This window comes from Oryzias latipes, chromosome 3, assembly GCF_053564925.1.
Source record: "Oryzias latipes strain Hd-rR chromosome 3, Olatipes_Hd-rR_3.1".
Lineage (NCBI taxonomy): Eukaryota > Metazoa > Chordata > Actinopteri > Beloniformes > Adrianichthyidae > Oryzias > Oryzias latipes.
In genome coordinates this window covers 39312121-39332104 of record NC_136239.1, presented here as the reverse complement: position 1 = coordinate 39332104, position 19984 = coordinate 39312121, and the positions used below count along the sequence as shown (strand labels likewise).

The following is a 19984-nucleotide window of genomic DNA, read 5'->3' as shown; positions in this document are numbered from 1 at the left end:
CAGTGACACGATGGACCTCCTCTGCATCTGAAGCCCATCATCCTTTCTTTTGAAATAATCCACTGGCTTTCCAATGAGCTTCGGATATTTGGTTTCCAGATGGCGCTTTAATTTTGACGGTTTTAGTGCTTCATTGGATAATGTTAGCCCACACTCAACACACTGGGCTCTGGGCTCTGCCTCACTGCCTCCGTTCACAAAGCCGAACTTTATAAAATCAGGGTTGTATTTTCGTATAAATTTCGCCTTTGAAGAGGGACTGGCATAACTTTGTACTTCATTTTTTCGTTTTAAAAACTTCTCCATGTTTTCTGTAACTGTTTTCTTTACTCTTGTAATCAGGATCTCCCGTTTATTCTATAAAAAGTAGCATCAGAGAACAATTACCACACTAGAATGTCAACGGCACTGTGCTGCGAGTCAGAGGACAGAAAATAAAAATCTTCGACAGTTTTAACACAAATAAAATGGACATTGTGCCATCAGTCTGCGGTAAGACTCCAAGACAAGTTGGAGTCCAAGAAAGAACGTCCAAAGCAGTGACGTGCGGTGAGGTTGATAACTGGTAAGGCACTGACTCCTCTGGAGCCAGATTTACAATGAAAGAGCTAAATATTTAACCATTAATCCAACAACAGCTAAAATCTTATAAAAATCACAAAATCATATTTGTCCTACAGAGAATAATTCTTTTATAGATGGATAGAACACTCTCCTTGGTTAAAAATTAGTCATATGCACTTTAAGAATAAAGATGTGTTCAGCACGCATTTGACCCTCAGTTACGATTTCTGGTATTTTTCCAACTTCAAATTCTGGAGCTTTAATAAGTTATCAAATATTGTCTGTGAAAATTATCATAAAAATAAAATTAATGATTTTACTTACATTTTTATCCACTTTTACTCACATGTTATTTTTTTTAAAAAGCAAACATTTAAAAACATATTTGTCCTCACTTTTTGCGTCTGTCTGCCGATCCTTCTTCACAAAAACTCTGTGATCTGTTGAAAAATTCTTCCTTATTTTCCTTTATTTTATGAGTTTCTCATACTCTGTCTGTTTCTACGGAACTAGTGTAGCTACAAAGCAGCTGTCAGCTCACGTCTGCCCCCTGCTGGTGAGGCTTGCCTCACCTGAAGCCGTTTCTGCAGGCCTATAGCAGTGCGTCCACGGCACGTCTCTGTATTGAGTCTGGCCGTCAGACATGAGGCACAGCGCCCCCGAGCCTCACCCGGAGATTCACATATTCAGCTCCGTCTGTGATCGCGGAATGCTCAATTTCGGCGATTTTAACCTCAGAAACCTTGGAAAATGTGTTAAGTTGACTGAAAATGTATATTTAACACAGATCAGTGGAAAATAATGTTTACTTAATTTACCTTTTTCTATTTTATCACGATTATAACAGGTGAGGCTCCGCCTCACTTGCCTCACCTGACCGCACGTCACTGGTCCAAAGGCTCTTTTTTAAACTCTGTATTAGGCCCGATCTTACCGCTAGTCCAGCAACTGACAGAACGAGAGGGACGCAGACCGCCTGCAGTTTTGATTTAATTCAGGGTTGTTATAGAGAGTTTAAGTTACTCTTTCATTAAGTTTTGACCGAAATACATCGTTATAAAGTTAAGATTATTAACAGAGAGAACATTAGTACGTCTTACCATCAATCGGATCTCCTAGCGTTTGCCCGGGAAACTGCAGCAGCGCGAGACGGTGACAGACAGGTGGCGGCCCTCGCGGCCCACAGGTTCAGAATGAATTTTTTTCGCGGCCCACTAGTTGGCGCTCGCGGACCGAGATTGGGCCGCGGCCCCATGGTTAAGAATCACTGCTGTACAATACATTAGTCCATTCCAGGTCAACAATAAATCTAGCATGTTTTGGGACTGTGGGAGTTAATCAGAGTACTCGGAGAAAAACTTAACATACACAAGAAAAACATGCAAACTCCACATAGAAAGGACCCAGTTAGGATTTGAACCAAGTATTAGATGTGTTTTCTGTGGACTTGTGGTGTTTGAGGGCTTCAAGATTTCTTAAAGTCAGTAAATGTTAGGACACTGGTTGGAGGCATTTCCATGGTAACCTAATGTTGCATGCACGTGTTAATGTTATGGAAAGTTCGTTCAAGGGAAAATACTTCCCAGTAGGGCTTTACCACTGCAATCTCAGTAATGGAGATCAGCTGTTACTTGCCTTAAAAACCTACTCTGCGGAAACATGAAGCAGTCTTTGCTCCAAATCTCTGCTATTCAGTACAAATGAATGGTCAGTCCTAATTACCGACAAATAAAGCATGTCTTTATGTAGCCTTTTGTGTTTGCTGCAGTCAGACTTTGTAAAAAAAAGAAGCAATTTGTGTATATGTGGCCCAAGTGGCTTATTCTGAATATGTCATTACCCTAACCTAAAGAGGTAATTGTACGGTGTTTGTCCGAGACTAATAGAGTTTGCATTGTCGAATAGGCTTATTATAGATTGTGATTTTAAAAAGAGGCTACAATGAGATAAAAAGTGGAATAATTGTTTCCAATAAAACGAATACCTAACCAGGGTCCAATAAAACTGGTCAAAAAAGATAAATCGCCTTTTAATTTAAATGCAAATTTCATCAAAACTACAACTTAAAGGACCAATTTATCTGATGGAGCTTGGCATGTGTATTTCCACTGGCAAGGAAGTTAGAAAACTCAATCGAATTCTTTTTAGACCTTGATTTTTATGTCAGAGCGATTCCTCCAGTGGTTAGCAATGAAGTGAAGTCTGGACACTGATTGGTCACTCAACTGCGAACCAACAGAGAACTTAAATGTTTTTCCCTCTTTTTATGGGTAGGAAATATTGGCAACACCTTATAAAAACTACACAACATATCAATATATCAATCAAAAAACAGTATCACCAAATGTTAAGGGTTGTTTAGTGTTTTTTGTAACACGTCGTTGATGTTGTAAACTTTATGGTAGTTTTGAAGGTGTAGTATTAGAAATTCGAGTAGGTGATGTTCAACAGGAACAGCAGGGTTCAGTACTTGATCTGGATGACTGCTTTAAAAGAATACAGAACTCCAAAATAATTCACCACAATTAAAAATCCTGCCAGATATACATTATTAGTGCAGCATCAATCCAATTTTTGTTTCTGCCCACCCACACTGTTCCAGCATTTCTGTGGAGTGCACTTGTGCCTAATGAATTGAGACAGAAGGCCAGATAAATATGCCCAGTTCAGTAAAGCCAGCTGGCAGACACAGAGAGAGGCCATGGCCTGCTCTCTATGTAACATGTAGGGAGAATCATCCTGTGGTAGGCATAAACATCTGATAGAGCCTAAAAGCCTGAGATGAGAGCAACGCATCCTTGGTAAGTGGCTGAAAATGGGACATGGAAAAGGTTTCAGGACATTCCAAGAACAAAGCATTCAGCATGCGGTGTCCGTTCCAATCTATGAAACATGTGTCCCTGCAGCATAGGTTAAGGCTGCATGCGAATGTGTTTCGGGTTGTATTAAGAGGCTTTTATGCTCTTATATGTACAGATAAGAAAACGAAACATGTTTGCCTTTGAAATGTGGAGCACATAAGTGTAGGTCCAATGTAATGGCGATGAGACTGGGTCTGTAATAACAGCTTTGTATTAGTTACAGGTCTAGGTTCTTTTTTCTTGGTAGATCATTTTATCTGAATATAATATGAATCGGTGCAGCATGAATTTGACAGAATAGGAGCCCAAAGTCTCCTTTTTTACACACAAACGTATGTAAAAAAAAATGCAATCAATTCCCTGGGAATTCAACTCAGCTTGATTTCTTTATAAGGGAAAAGCTGAGAAGGCCAGCAAATATCATCCCTTATTGGGACTGGAGACGGTGCCTCCATAGGGGTCAGTGTGCAGCCGTCACTTCACATAAAGGTAGCCGCAGGCAGAACGAAGGAAAAAAACAAAAACAGAACAAGGTGTGGATGAGAGACAAAACGGACTGGGGGATTGGACGGGAGAGAGAGAAGGGATGGAGGATGTGCTTCCAACTGTCTGCATCTTTGCAGAAATGTGGTGAAACAGGGTGGAAATGTGTCTTAAAGTCCCACTCTGATCCTCTTCTGATCTATTTTCAAAGCATTCCTGGTAATCTTTTAATTATTAGTATGTGCTTTGTTTGTTTTTTTAGCCAAAATAAAAAAAATAAAAACCTGTGTTGTTTTTTAGGACACTATTATTACAGAGCAGCAGGAGTTCATTAGAAATTCACCTCTGAGATGTGGGCTACCGTTGTTGGCGTACAGCAACCCCGCACCCCTCCCATCCCTCTTGCTGAGAGTTCTCGGTTTACATGCTCTACCACTAGCTAACAGCCCCTCACAACCCCGACATAACATTAGTGGGGCTACAAAAATGGCGAGCAATATTGGAGTGATCCAGCTGTACAGTTTAGATCCAGATTCCAGCTCAGACGAGGAAAACAAAGACGTTCATGGATCTGTTTGTCTGCAAGTGGATTCATCAGAATGTTGAGGAGCAGGGAGCATGTGGCCCACCTAGCCTCTACATCACAAATTTGATTTTCAGTGTTTCAGTGTTTTCTTTTTTTTTTGCGTGCTCCAGATTCGCAACGGTTCAACCTCAGAAATGCAATTTTAAGATAAAATGTCTTTATATATCCTCCATCATCACAAAAATGCCACAAGAACATGTTAAAAACACCATTTTCATCACAGTGGGTCTATAAAGAAATTAGTTCATATAAAAGTGGAAATTCAAAATCTCATCACTGCTGAAAAACGCTAAGGCAGAAAACAAAGCCATTTATTTTCAATCTATGAAACAGTCACCTGCAAAGAACCAAAAAATAAGAAGAACAAAATGAATGGCTGATATATTTTAATGGCACCCGCATTTTTCCTCAGCTGTCAGTAAATACTTCCCTCCCCCCGGGTGGTATTTATGAGTTTTATTAGAATGAACATGATCATCACATCGACTGAACTGCTGAGATTCTAATGGGAGCCTTAAATTTCAGAGACACAATGTGTATTCTCAGGTTGAGTTACAGACAAATTAACATGGAAAGCAAGAGCCCGCATTGCTGCGCCTGCCAAAAGGGAAAAAAAAACAATCACCTGAATGATTGTCAGACATTTAAAATGAGGCGGAGCAGGGTCACCAATAACAAAAGGAGAGCCGAGGCAGAAAACGATTTTCAGCAGCAGCAGCAGCAGCAGCAGATAAACGTGGGGGCGAGAATCCAGTGTCCTCACCTTCCATTATAAGAATCATAAAATACTTTTAATGACCAGATATTGAACTCTTTGAAACTAGGTATTGGATCATAGTACAGGTATTATGGTGTTACGGACTGCTTCACCCATTTTAGTGCAGAAGGAAGATCTACAGACCCTTTGTACAACCGTGCCTCTGTATGACTCACTGGTGGTCACATGCATTTATTTAAAATTAATCATCTTTATAGGTGTCTTGAAAGCAATGCATGGTGACAGTGATGTTTAGGATGAAAAGAAATATCACAATTTATACATGGCCCAAATAAATTGTGAGTAGATAGCATTTCCATTTCTCTTTCTTTAGTATTTTAGTCTTTTTTTTAGAGTTTTCAAGCTTCACTTGTTTCTCATTTTAGCGCATGGTCTCTGTCTACTCCTGCTGCAAACCAAAGAAAGCCCAGACAATGATAAGGACTTTCTGATCTAATTCAATCCATAGACTTGGACGTGTTGATGGGATTCTTCATCACTGCCTTTTTTTGACGTCTGTCAACTGACAACACACATCATATTCATTGTCAGTCATCACCACGTCTATCCGCTGGCTTGAAAGTATCTTTCATTGTGACTTTGGGACTTCAAAATCCTCTGATTGTAGAATGCTGCTAAAATCGTTAAACATATGGTGGAACTAGTAGTTTTGTTTCATATCATATGTAGGATATATGTTTATGGATCTGTTTTCAACATCCTGTTACTTGTTTGGAATCTGCTGAACTCCTTGTACAAACTTTTTTTAAATAGGGTTTTCCCCAATTTTTTGTTTTTCCAGATTTCTATTGACCTGATTTTTGCAGAAGATCAGTTCAAGCCAGGTAGTGTAATGGTTAGGGGAGGAAACTATGGCTCTGGACCCTTTTTTTTGTGGAGTTTGCATGTGCTCCTTGGGCATGCATGGATTTTCTCCAGGCACCACCAGAAAACCACCAGAGGCAATTTGGGGTTTAGTGTCTTGCCCAAGGACACTTTCACAAATGGGTGGGCAATCTTTTGATCATTTTTCAACCACTCTACCACTGCAACACGGTCCCCCATGATACGTGGTTTATATATGTAAATCAAGAGTGTTTATTACATTTAAGTGTTTTTCTCAGTTTACATTTATTTTACGTATTTTTACGCAATTATGACATAGATCTTATGCAAGTATCACCAATGAATTGCGTTTCGACAGCACAATAATCATGCACGGTTAATGTTCTATAGATTTACGGGTTCTTTTCGTGGTTTTCTCAAACTTCTTTTGTGGTTTTAACACACAACACCACAACTTTTCTCACTTTTTCCACGTACATTCACGTATGAACAATTTGTATCCAGGCAAAGTGTAAGTAGCGGCTGTGTGACTTGGCTTCTACAGAGGTCTACGATGAGGCCAAAAGGTTCATAGAGTACTTTATGACAAACACCAAGCAGTTTTTACAATTATGCCAATATTTGTAAGATCTTTCAGAAATTACCTATCAGGTCTGATGGATCCCTTATGAACTGTCTTAAAGAAAGACGAAAGGTAGAGAGTAAAGTCACCCGAAAAGCACCAGCTATCCTTATCCACACAAAACTTTGAAACCCTGAAGCTATTTTCTTAAGAGTATCGGGGTCATGTTTGACAAAGTGCAGAACTCTGACACGTTTGCAGCGCTCGTGGAACAGACAGACTAAAGTGAGGTAAAAATAACCAAAGGAAAGAAAGCCTCTGAAGATATTTTTGTGCCCATCTGGAAAAGACAGATAAGACTACAATAATAGGAACCTGAGGTTCTGCTATATCAGGAAGGTACTACAAAATGCTACTATAAAAAAACAAAAGAAAAACAAAAATAAAATACCCTTTCACAGGAAGAATTGGGAACAGAAACTTTTCTAGTAATCCAGAAAATAAAAAAACTTAGGGCACCTGGTTCAAATGAGAGTTTCACGGAAAATATTGTTAACGTTTTCATGAAAAAAAAAGCTTTTGATCAGAAAAATATTGGTGAGAAATTAATGGTACAGAAGCTGAAGTGCAGACTGAAGCCCGCTAAATGAAACATCTACTTCTGTCGGATCATTTACAAGTCAAAATAAATAAGAACGATGTAAAGTCATTACATTCTTGATGACTAGATTAGACAGATGACTTAAGTACAGTTTTTTTTTTTTCAAATGAAGGGTTAGAATGGAATGGGTTTGAAAGACAGTAAAAAGGACAATGTACCTTTTTGGTTGTCAATGACAAAGTTGCCCTCTTCGTTCCCCGAAGTGATCTTATAAGTGATCCCATCTCCATCTGGGTCCTTTGCCAGAACTGTGGCAACAAGTGTGTTGGGACCTGCATCCTCGGAGACGAAGGTCCGGTATCTTGCAAAGAGATGCAAACAACAACACCATCAGCAGCTTACCAAAACCTCTGAGCAGAAAGAACGACCTGGAACAACTAAAAAACATGTGGCAACGTGGACCTACAGATACGTCCAGCAGATTTTTCATAAAGAAACATTTCAATTGAAATCATAAAGGGTTACCAGCAATAGGAAAGTTTATAATGTTATTCACCCACAGTTATAAAAGAAAAAGTAAAATATACTTAAAAAATCTGATCCTTTGTGAGTAGGGCTAGGAAGAAAAGTTTGGAGCTCATTGATTCAGTTCTGTGAAGCACCAGGAAGCTAAGATGGAAAGCCAGGAGAACACCTCTGACAGCCCAAAATCCAACATCTTCAAACAGATAAGAAACTCAACGAATAATTTTCAAAGTAAAGGTATAGGAAAAAAGACGAGGCTCATGGTGGCAAAAACTAGCATCATATTCCAGCATTACTGCCCTAAATAATGCAAAGGCAGTGAATTCCCAAGTGCACACAAGCTAACTGATTCCCTTGACTTGTATTTTTTATTAGCTGTCAAGCATTCCTCCTTTTTTATCTTTATAACTTTGTGTAACACTTTGAACTTCAGCTTTGAACTCCTCTCAGACCTTGCATGTACCTCTATGAATGACTTGATGTTCTTGAAAGCAAAACCTTCTCTTCAAAGGCTGACCTCAAGTTGACAAAAAAAGATGACACCTCATGTTTGCAGCAATTTTCTGCTGAAAAGAAGCTTTACCATAACACATTACATCCGTTGCGGCTTTCCTGGATCATTGTCTCCGCATTCAAACATGTCCCTCACATTGGAGTACAAGCATTTTAGGATAAATGTGAAAGGATTGGCTCCTAATTTAAGTTGTTTGAAATTGTTTGATATACTTCAAGGTAGATGGATTTTATTTACTGCTATAGGAAAATAAGCAACTTTGGGAATTGTTGTCAAAATGATCCTTAGTTGAAAAACTTATAGTTACCAGGTTCTCAAAGAGAACAGAAACATAGAAAAGCTGTAATTCATCAAACCCTGTAAACGGATTTAAAAAATATATGTCATTTTAGACAGAAAAAATCTGCAGCTTTTTACTATTATTCCAATTAAATTCTCTAATTTCCAATGGATTCATGATGAGGTTCAGCAAATGGCAACGACACAACTACTTGCTTTTTTTATCTACTGTGGGACTAAATAATAATTACCATAAGATGACATTTCCAAAATGTTGCCATTTAAAGTATGTAATTATGGTAAATTAAATGTCCTACCAACAAATTGAACTTTTTTTGTATTTGTTTTTTTGTTTGTTTTCAAGGATAAAAAAATTGTTAAACATGATAAACAAAAAGTAATATAAAATCAAGTATAAAATCAAATTAATTCCCATCCCCAATATTACAATATTTTATGCATATTGCATTGATAGTTATGAATAATTATTAACAATTACACAAAAAAAGCATCAAGGAACAAAAACATTGTCAGAATGTCATGATTGTCAGTACATTGTACTATTAGGCTGGTTTGTTCATAACATCCCACTTTATGAAATAGTACAGCTAGTTTTTTTTTATGCACAATGGCTATTTTATTGTTATAGTAAAATCACATTTTGAAAAACAAAAAAAAGTTATGAGTTTCGGGGTTCACCTCGCCAAGTTTTGGGGTTTTTACAAGATTTGATTTTTTTCTGATTTTTTTTTCTGAAACTGATTTAAACACAGTCCTGTAAAAATCAGAAGTTTGGTCGAATACAGTTTTGTTTTGGGGAAAAAAAGGAAAAAGTAGAAAAACAGTGCCACAGTCAAAAACATTTGATTCTAACTTTTTTTAATTTGAAAACAGGGGAAATGGCTCATCTCATTTGTCATCAAAATTGTTTTTGCTACTTTTTTCGTTTTTCTGGACAAACTTTAAGAATGGAGAACAGATGAAGTCACTGTGGCTGCAGTTGCTCCTCAGATTCTGATGTGTGTGTGTTCTGTTGTGGTTCCAACAATGATTACAGGGTTTGCTGTCGTTAAAAAAGGAGGATTTGTGAAAACGTGATGGTCGAAAGCAAACATCAACAGTTGGAAACTTTTCTAAAACATGAGACTGGAAACTTCAACCCTGACCTGGCAAAACAGTCACACAGGTTCTCATTATGGCGCCTTCCCAGTCCCACAAATCAATAAAAAACGAGCCACAATCTCAGCCTGGATAATGACATTTTTAATGACTTCTCCTTCCTTTGCTCGTTCTTCTGTTTTTTGAACTTGTCCTGTGATTCAAGATACTCGTTTAGTCCTCCCAAACCCAGATAGCAAAATATTTCAAACAGGACCTCTATTTCTCACTTCTGCCCTCGTGTACACGTTCATCCACATGCAAGCATCCAAGTGGTTTTAGTGCAAGACATGCATTATTACTGATTCTGTGTGAGCTGCCGTGGGTTACACACACACACACACTTGCACACACATCCCCCCTGCTCCCTGCACAACATGCATGTGGAAAGTGGGTCCATGACATGAAGAAGAACCTTCATAACTGCTTTTTTTGTGTCCACACCAACTCCCCGGGTCTACAGGACCTCCTCAATTACAGAACACAAACACACAGGCACTCGCATGAAGCTGGGGCTCGGGGGCTGCTCAGGGTGCTGGTGGGCATGCTTGATTGGCCCTGACTCACCAATCTGCTCAGCTCTCTGCCAGAAAATCAACCAATTAAAAGAATGCAGGCAGCACAGCGGTGCGGAGGGGCGGGTGGGGGTGTTAACAGCAGCTGCCACACTGAATTTGGAAGAAGCTGTAAGGGGTGAACCTGCAAGACAGCCGGGCTTTGTCTCCAGATCTAACAAGCAGCTTTGGTTGTGTTATCTGCTCTTTAGATGTTTTGTGTTTGTGCATTTGTTTAGCAGAAGTTTGGCATTTTTTTTGTTTCATGGCATTAAAATGGATTTTGAGGATACTTTAAGAACCTGGAATTAACAAAGTAGCAAAAAGAGAAACGATTGCTATGTTTGATGCAATGTAATGCGTCAGGAACACATATATGACTGGTATACCAATAATAATTACCAATAAATGTCTAAATCATTAGTTTCCAATATAATATGTCACATTGAGATTGTCCAAAGCAACACAAAACCAACAAAAGAGAAACTTCCCAGCCTGCTTTAGGACATTCTGAGACGCTCTCTGTTCTATTACAGTTCTCCTGAAGCGTTCTTTGTGCATCAGCTCTTGATGTTGTAGTGTTTTAATGCACAGTAAATGTTCTGCAAGAAAAAGCAACCTAAGTGTGGTGTTGCAGGAAGAGCCGTCTGTGCCGTCAACAGAATATTCAGAAACACAAAGTTCCACAAAAGAAAGTGAACCTCCTGCACCGAGAAAATAACAAGAAACATTTGAGAGTTACAGATGACGGATCAGTGCCAGTTTCTAATTGTGAAAAAGATTTCAATAGACAGTTTCTAACTTGAGCATTGCCCAATTCTTTACTTGATTTGAAATTTTTAACAATAACAGAAAAGAATTGGCTCCTCTTCGAGATATATGGTTGTTACTCTTTGTGAAATCACATTTCCGTGTCCTGAAGAACTCCTAATGAGAATTCAGATTTATGCTAGAGGTGCTAGCGCTTCTGATCACTTTATCGCCAAAATTGTCATGTTTTGAGTTTGTTGTGTCTTGTTTTTCGTCTTGGTTCTTGTTCTGTCTTGTTTGGTTCTGTTTCCTGTTTTATTTTGAAAGGTTTCCTGTTTTGTCTTGTTTCTTGAGTTTTACTTCCTTTGGTTCCCCATCTGCCCTGATCGTGTTCACCTGTGTCTTGTCTACCCTGTCTGTATTTAAGTCTTGTCTCTGCCTTCCTCCTGTGCTGGTCCATTAGCTCCGTCTTGGTGTTCTTGTCATCCTGTTCCTCGCCACGCTCTTGTTCCATGTTCCTCGCCACGCCAATGTAAGTTGTTGTTTTGTATTTCCTGCTCTGCAGCGCCTTTTGTTTAATTAAACCCTCCAGTCCCTGAACTCCGTGCCTCCGCCTCTGCATCTGGGTCCTACAGGCTCTCGAGCCAACCCCTCACCGTGACAAAAATGTCTGAATCTGGGTTGGGAAGATACCTTACACCAGTGGTCCAAGTGTTGTTGGGCGTTTGATCTGAAGGACAGATCGTGCATGTACAAATGATTGGAGAATTTGCTGGATTTACTTGCAAAATCCAGTTTCTTAGACTGAATTGTTCAAAACATTCCTTCATAATGTCATAAATCCTGGTCAACAAAAAAGAAGGAAATGACAGACCACACTACAGAAGAATAAGTCCCCGCGTTGATTGAACATCCACTTGTGGATGAGGAGAGATATTCAGTCATTTGAGGACTTGTCATTTGACCCTCTTGACAAGATGCCCTCTCAGTGTCTTCTCATGTGTTTTATTTAGACTACTGTGGGGGCATCTCTTGCATATGCTTGGAAAATCTAAAGATGTTTTAAATAGAGTCAAAAAGAATCCAGTTAGGAACAGATCTGGAAATTTGCTTTGGCCATGATAGACATGTGATTGTCTTCAGATTTAGTTAGAGCTGCTATTAATCATAAAGCACCATGTGTATTTCACTGATGAAAGCATCAGGGGAACCTGGAGTAAAGCCTGTTGTTCAAGGACAAACTGACTTTTAAAGCCAGCAATCAAACCATCAACTCTCCAGCTTTCAGAAAGCTACTATACCTCCTAAACTCCAGTCAGTATTGATCAGTAGATTATCTATGGGCTTTAGCAGTGGAATGCCACAAATTTGTAGCTAGTTTTAGGCATGGATCAAAAGAACAAACATCATTTGTTGATAAGACAATGACACAGGAAGCCTTATTGCGCAACTGTTCATTGAGACACTAACTCAGTAGAAGAGTGACTGCCCTGAGACTGGTAGGTTGTGAGTTCTAATCCATGGTGGGGTTAGTCTTGTGAGATATACAATTTTTTGCATCATCATAAGATGTTAGAAACTAACCCTCAAACATTTACTTGCTAAAGACAAGAAAATCCCTTCAAAATAAAAGTCTACTTCGATAGACTTTTTCTTCTATGGAGAAAAAGCGATATCGCAATATATTTAATAATCCTTTTATCGCCCAGCCCTAGGTGGAATCTAAAGACTCTAAAATTGAGACCCAAAGCATCTCCTGCTTGACACTTAGCATTAAGGGGTCGGGAGGTTTAACCACCAAATGGTTCCTGAGCATGAGTAATCTGCAGCCCACCGCTCCCCCAGGGGATAGGTCAAAGAGGGAGAACAAATTTCACACAACTAGTTGTGTCTCTACTGATGAGACTGTATACCCTTTACACTCTGAAAACATGTCTTCAGTTTTACTCTCACTTACATTTGTTGGGAAAACTCAGGCGCCTCGTCATTGACGTTGACCATTCTTATCCGTACCGTGGTCGTTCCTGTACGTGGCACCTCCCCCTTGTCAACAGCCATGACAACAAACTCGTACAGATGATTGGGTCTCTCGAAGTCCAGAGGACCCGTGGGGAAGATGGTGCCGTGCGGGGAGATGGTGAAATCTGGACTCAGGGTGTAATAGGTCAACTCTGCATTCTCCTCAGAGTCACAGTCATTGGCTGACACTGAAGAAGAGAGAAAAAAAACATTGAAATAAAAGTTAAAAAAGCTCAAACAAAACAGCATTAGCCTAAAAGATCCTGTTGTGTCTGAGCAACATTAACCATTTTAAGCCGGTTCTTTCTGCCACGGTTTATGGAGATGAACTGCTTCTGTAATCAGCCATGCTCTACAAGATCAGAGTCCTTGACATTGACCACCATTAAAAGACAACTGACTACAGTCTAGACTAGACTTCCTGCACAAAAAACAATTAAAGTGGAGGTCATTAGGATAAACACAGCTAAAGTCAAAGTCAAAGGTCAAAAAAGTCAAAGTCCGCTTTATTGTCAAATATCCTGCATACAGACATACAGCACAGATGAAATTACTTTCCTCTCACCCCACAGTTCAAGCAGCTTATAACATAATAAAATAAAATAACAATTATAATAAGAAGAATAACCGCAATCTAAATAGTGCAAAAGAGCAATGAGAGGGTTAACGTGACAGTTTACAGTGACAACGGTGCTAAGAACAGTAAGTAGATGAGTCGGTGATGGCAGTTTTTAGTTAGGATGATGTTCTGAAGCAGGTGTGAAAGAATTTCAGTATAGGTTTGTAGCAGGGGGTGGAGGGGGCAGAGGGGGTAGGGCAGGGAGGAAGTTGAGTTTCCTTATCGCCTGATGGAGGAAACTGTCTGCTGGTTCTAGCCTGGAGACTTTGCAGTCTTCTCCCTGATGGCAGAAGGCTGCCAGGTCTTTATATATGAGAAACAAATGTCTAAAAAACAAGAAATTGTTAAACCAATGAACGGTTTGGGTTTATTTCCCCCCTTCCCAGCTTTTTGGAAAATTAGTGTAATAAGTTGGAAAAATAAAAGCTTATTCAGACATTCGCAGTAGTTGGCAGTCTCCTCTCACAGCAAGATGGCTTTGGTTCGAATCCCGGCTGGGACCTTTCTCCTTTGTGGAGTTTGCATGTACCCCCCCCTGCATATGTGGGTTTTCTCCAGGGACCCCAGCTTTCTCCCACAGTTAAAAAAACATGCTTCATGGGTCAATTGGTAAATCCAAAGTATCCCTAGGTGTGCATGTCTGAGTGGTTGTGTAGCCCCGTAACAGACTGGAAACCCCATGAATCTGAAGGGGATACAGCGGGTTAAGACAAAGGGCGGACGGACGGACGGATGGGTGAATGGATGGATGGATAGATGGATGAATTAATGTGTGGATGGATGGATGGATGGATGGATGAATTAATGGGTGAATGGATGGATGGGTGAATTAATGGCTGAATGGATGGATAGATGAATTAATGGGTGAATGGATGGATGGATGGATGGATGGATGGATGAATTAATGTGTGGATGGATGGATGGGTGGATGGATGGATGGATGGATGGATGGATGGATGGATGAATGGATGGATGGATGAATTAATGGCTGAATGGATGGATAGATGAATTAATGGGTGAATGGATGGATGGGTGAATGGATGGATGGATGGATGGATGGATGGATGGGTGAATTAATGGCTGAATGGATGGATAGATGAATTAATGGGTGAATGGATGGATGGATAGATGGATGGGTGAATGGATGGATGGATAGATGGATGAATTAATGTGTGGATGGATGGATGGGTGGATGGATGGATGGATGGATGGATGGATGGATGGATGGATGGATGAATTAATGGCTGAATGGATGGATAGATGAATTAATGGGTGAATGGATGGATGGGTGAATGGATGGATGGATGGATGGATGAATTAATGGCTGAATGGATGGATAGATGAATTAATGTGTGGATGGATGGATGGATGGATGGATGGATGGATGGATGGATGGATGGATGAATTAATGGCTGAATGGATGGATAGATGAATTAATGGGTGAATGGATGGATGGGTGAATGGATGGATGGATGGATGGATGGATGAATTAATGGACGGACGGACGGACGGATGGGTGAATGGATGGATGGATAGATGGATGAATTAATGTGTGGATGGGTGGATGGGTGGATGGATGGATGGATGGATGGATGGATGGATGGATGGATGGATGGATGGATGGATGGATGGATGGATGGATGAATGGATGGATGGATGAATTAATGGCTGAATGGATGGATAGATGAATTAATGGGTGAATGGATGGATGGGTGAATGGATGGATGGATGGATGGATGGATGGATGGATGAATTAATGGATGGATGGATGGATGGATGGATGGATGGGTGAATGGATGGATAGTTCTAATGAGTTTATAATAAAATTCTGTCATGTAAAAACATTCACACAGCTAAGGCACTACCTTACATTAGGCCCATTCTTAAAAAAATTAAATACATTTAAAAAATAAAATGACTGAATTTCTAGTGTATTTTGTTAAAACCATATCCATGTTTTTACTAAAGTAAATGGATTTTCTTAGCACCAAATAGACAATCATTTTTCAAACATTCAAGTTTCTGCCACCAGGTTGCTAAGAGGCTAACAGGAGAGCTTTGCTCAGATTTAAAGGTGTTTGGTCATGAATATTTAGATCCCTCAGTGATGATGGAAGAAGCGACGCTCCGGCTGCTGTAAGTGCGTGCTTTAATGGGGAAGTAACTGCTGGCTACACAACAAGGCTGGAAAACACAGTCATTTTCAAATATTTCTTCTTCCAGCATCACGCATCGGGAATCCATGCAGCCGGGACTCGCTGGCCTCAAATTGATTGCATCGCTAAAACTGAAAAGACCACCAGGGATTTGAATAAGCATATTTTTTACTAACAAGAACATTTCCCCATCAAACGTTCAATTCTCCAATTTACCTTACATTGCATTTAGCTGGTGTGTATGTGCACACAAAGCAAACACACACATGCATATGAATAATACATGTGTAGGCTTTAATAAACAACCAAAAACTGTTTCTTTCAACTAACAAAGTCTAATTTGTTATTGTCATAAAGCCATGGGGAACTCTAAACAGCCGCAAATTAACTGTTTTAAGGAAGTCAAGTGAACAAAAAGCCGATTAAAGGAATTCACTCAGTTAATCAAAAGCAAGGTTCACAGAGTTCAGCACAGATTCGTTCCAAGTAGAAGATAAATGGACTGATGCAGGTTAATAAAAATTTAAATTTTGGATGTTATTCTTGTTTGTGGTTAACTTTCTTAATGTATTTTTTTTTGGTGGCACCGTCTTGACCATGATGGGTCAGCCCTTCTTGTGTTCCTGCCTCCTCCCGACAAGCTCCAGTCTGATCTTCTTGTTTCCTATCCTGTCTGCACTTTTTACATCCAAAGAGAGCTTCAACATCTTCAGCTCCGGTCATTCGTCTTTTCTCGCCTTCTCTAAACTGTAAGTAGCTGCTCTCACCACAATCCCCATCATTTTCTTTTTCAATCTTGTTATGCCTGATACTCTCCTCCACCCACGGCAACCTGCTTTGACCTCGTTTTCTCACTCCGCATTGTTCTGAAGTGTTGGGTCCAAGTAAACTCCTGCATCTTCATCCATTCTTGTTTTCATATTTGTACTGCTTTACTTGTTTCATTTACAATATTTCTAAATCACATTTAAAGGTTTTTATTTCTGCTTACTACACTTTTGGATTATCATCTGTGCTTGTGTGAGTTTATTTCTATTTACTATACAAAAAAATATTTGGTCATCAATTAGTGTTTTGTCTCATAAAATTGTGAAAGAAATTGAGATTTGCTTTTTTCTTGTACTTAAAGACCCACTCTGATAAAAATGGATGTTTTGGGGGAATTTAACATGTTCTTGTAGCAATTTTATAAAGAAAATTTAGATTGAAATTGGATTTCTGAGTATTTTTTTATTCAAATCGTTGCAAAAAATGTTGAAATTGCATAATTTGTGACACCACTTTTACTGTAGTGCTTGTTTGGCACTCCTTTATCTCTATGTCAGCTCTCCACGTTGGAGAAAGTGAGTTCATGGGCCTTTATGCTGTGCTATGATGACACTTTCTCTACCAATAATCACTAAAGAAGATGACAGTTTTAGGACGTAGTAATAATGCTGAAAACCTGGCTTATTTTTTGTGTTTCTTTAAATATTTTCCTTTACATCTGTTTTCCTTTCCTAGCAGTAAATACCTGGACCTGAAGCGCACCATCGCCCCTCGCTGCTCCGCATCTCGCCATTTTTCACCTGCTGAAAAAAACAGCAGTGGCCACCGTCTTTTGCTTCCTTTCTGTTAGTTTTATTTATAGGTGATGAGCTCAGTGATCCGATTTGGTTTGGGTCAACCTTTCACGGATGAGGACAGACTACTACTAGATCAAGAACAGGAATGGCCCATTTGGATTAAATGTCCTTTTCTTAGTTTTCAGTTTTGAAGCACCAGTTTATGTTTTTTTAGACATTTACTGGACTAGTTTTTCATGTATATGTTTTCACAGCTTAATACCTTTTTTGCAGTTGTTTAGCAAAGCAACTTTTGTGGCGTTACGGTTCTTCTTACCGTTATTTGTCGGTTGTAGTTGGAAAATATCTAAATGTACGCTTTTGTCATTTATAGCCTTGAAACGGATGCATAACTGGAGTCATTTCCCTTCGACAGCTGCCTCTTAGTAACCGTTTTCTTTCTTTTCTCTTTAAATCTTTACTGTATTGAAATCATCTCAGCATTTTCCCTCCTAAACAGTCAGTTTATGGTTTAAAACCACAAAAATAAAATCACCTTTTCTCTGGTCTGATCCCGTCTTCAGTGCTCAAAGCCAGAGCTGACTGACTGCTTCCATTAACGGCTAATTGAGCATGAGCACGGAAGGTTTTTGCCTGGTGCGTTACCGTTCAACCACAGCGAGGCTACAAGCACAAAATTAAGCAAATGAAGCTGAAAGCCTTTTTTCCCTTTACTTCTAATTCTTTTCCATGTACACTTATAATAATTATCTGTTTTGATGTATTTAATGAATGGGTAAATAAATGTGTACTTTGTTAAAAGTTTGGTTTCTTTGGAAAAAAAATATGTTTTTGAGGTGAAAAAGAGATGCCGGAGTGAAAGGTCCTGCTTTTTTAAAGTTTAGTTTGTTTAAACTGCCCTTACTGGTGGATACAAGAGGTAAACCTCCATCCATCCATCCATTTTCCAAACCGGAGCCAAACCTGGCTGCTCATGGGCGAAGGCAGGCTACACCCAGGCCAGGTCGCCAATCTGTCAATCACACCCATGCACACTCAGATTACCTGGGAACAATGTAGAGTCACTAATAAACCTATGAAGCATGTTTTGGACTGTGGGAGAGAAAACCCATACATGCACGTGAGAACGTGCACACTCCACAAAGTGGGGTCCCAGCTGGGATTTGAACTGGGCTTTTCTTGCTGCTGGTTAGTGCTGTGCCACCATGCAGCTAATGGCCAATCAGATCAATTAGGACAACCAGGTGACCCGGATGAAATATCTGACCGTTCTGTGAACCCCTAGAGAGAAATTGTACTGCTTCTTTTAGAAGCATGCTGTGGCTGACAGGTCGTAGAAAACGTACAAGATGCAAAAGTAACGTAAAGGTGAAGTAGATGAGACACAGTTGTTTCAGATTTTAACCACTCCTGAATCATGTGAACTGGAAAGGAGCTCGGACCCGGACAATCCAAAAAACTCAAAGAAGCCGCACAGATCAAACCCACGTTCATTTGACTGAAACTTTCAATGTCGTTTTTAAAAATGCACAGCTTTTGAAATGTATTTCTAACACAAAACAAAGCCAAAATCTATGTTCTCGTCTTGACTGATATATTTGGCCTGTAAAGTCTGTACAGAAAAACTTTGTAACCTTCTGAACACCAGACGAGTGTACACGGCCGTGCACACACGTGCGCACTCATGCACCTCGGCACAAGAGGGGGAAATTTCTCACCTCCCCGTTGCACCTGTGGAGGACTGCAAGCTGAGGGCCTGCTGAGCTTTCCACATCACACTTCTCCCCCCTTCAACCTGTTCCTCCTCCAGATTCACTCACGAAAAAACAGCCAAATCTCATTTTTAACGGGAATACATCAAACCCTCAAGGCTGAGTGATCTGGTTAAACTAGTTATCAATCACTTATTAGTCCTTTTAGATTAGTTTGTTAAAAAGAATTGTCATTATCTCACTCATGGGCATCTGAAGAAAAATAATAAGGTGGAATCTTAGGGTGGCAAAAGAAAAAGAAAATGATTTTTTTTTAATGTAAAAAGGAAAAAAAATCACATCTATATTTAATGATTATATAGAAAGACTGAAAAATCCTGAGTTTATTTTGGGGCTGATTAAAAAAAAAATAACTTGGAGGCTCATAGCTTAGGGGCTTAAAATGATTAAAGAAGATTGATCAGTATTGATAAGCTGCAGCAGCAGCGGCTCATTGCTACAGCTGTTCAGAGAACTGATGTGGAAGTCTGAAAAAGGATCTGGTGATGCTCATCAGAGCAACGAGTCGCCTGCATCCAGCAGCAGAAACACAAACCATATTTTTTAAAGTTCTGAGTAGGAAAGTGCTAACTCGCTGCATGGAGAGCTGCAGCTCAGACTTCACTAAATCGGTCCTGCAGCCGTCCTGGACTGAGGAACCAGATCGTTTTCTCAGTTCCTTTTTCTATCTGTCCCTGTGAGACAAAATTTCACCCCCCGCCACAAACTCACCAAAATGTGCCCACACCTACTACAGGGCGCAAATGAATGACCCCACCGCCAAAAAATGATGACATCACAGCAAGTGAAACCATCAAAGAAAAAAAAAAGAAA

The 19984-nt window shown here is 39.6% G+C and overlaps 1 protein-coding gene across 1 annotated transcript in view; it reads right to left on the bottom strand.

Moving 5' to 3' along the window:
• The window catches only part of si:ch211-186j3.6 (neural-cadherin), a 445044-nt gene that overhangs the window by 189531 nt on the left and 235529 nt on the right, over positions 1-19984 (bottom strand). Inside the window, exons 6-7 of the mRNA XM_023953704.2 lie at positions 12998-13247; positions 7479-7621 (exon numbers count right to left, since the gene is read on the bottom strand). Coding sequence (XP_023809472.1) covers positions 7479-7621; positions 12998-13247 — 393 coding nt within the window. The remainder of the gene's footprint in view (positions 1-7478; positions 7622-12997; positions 13248-19984) is intronic.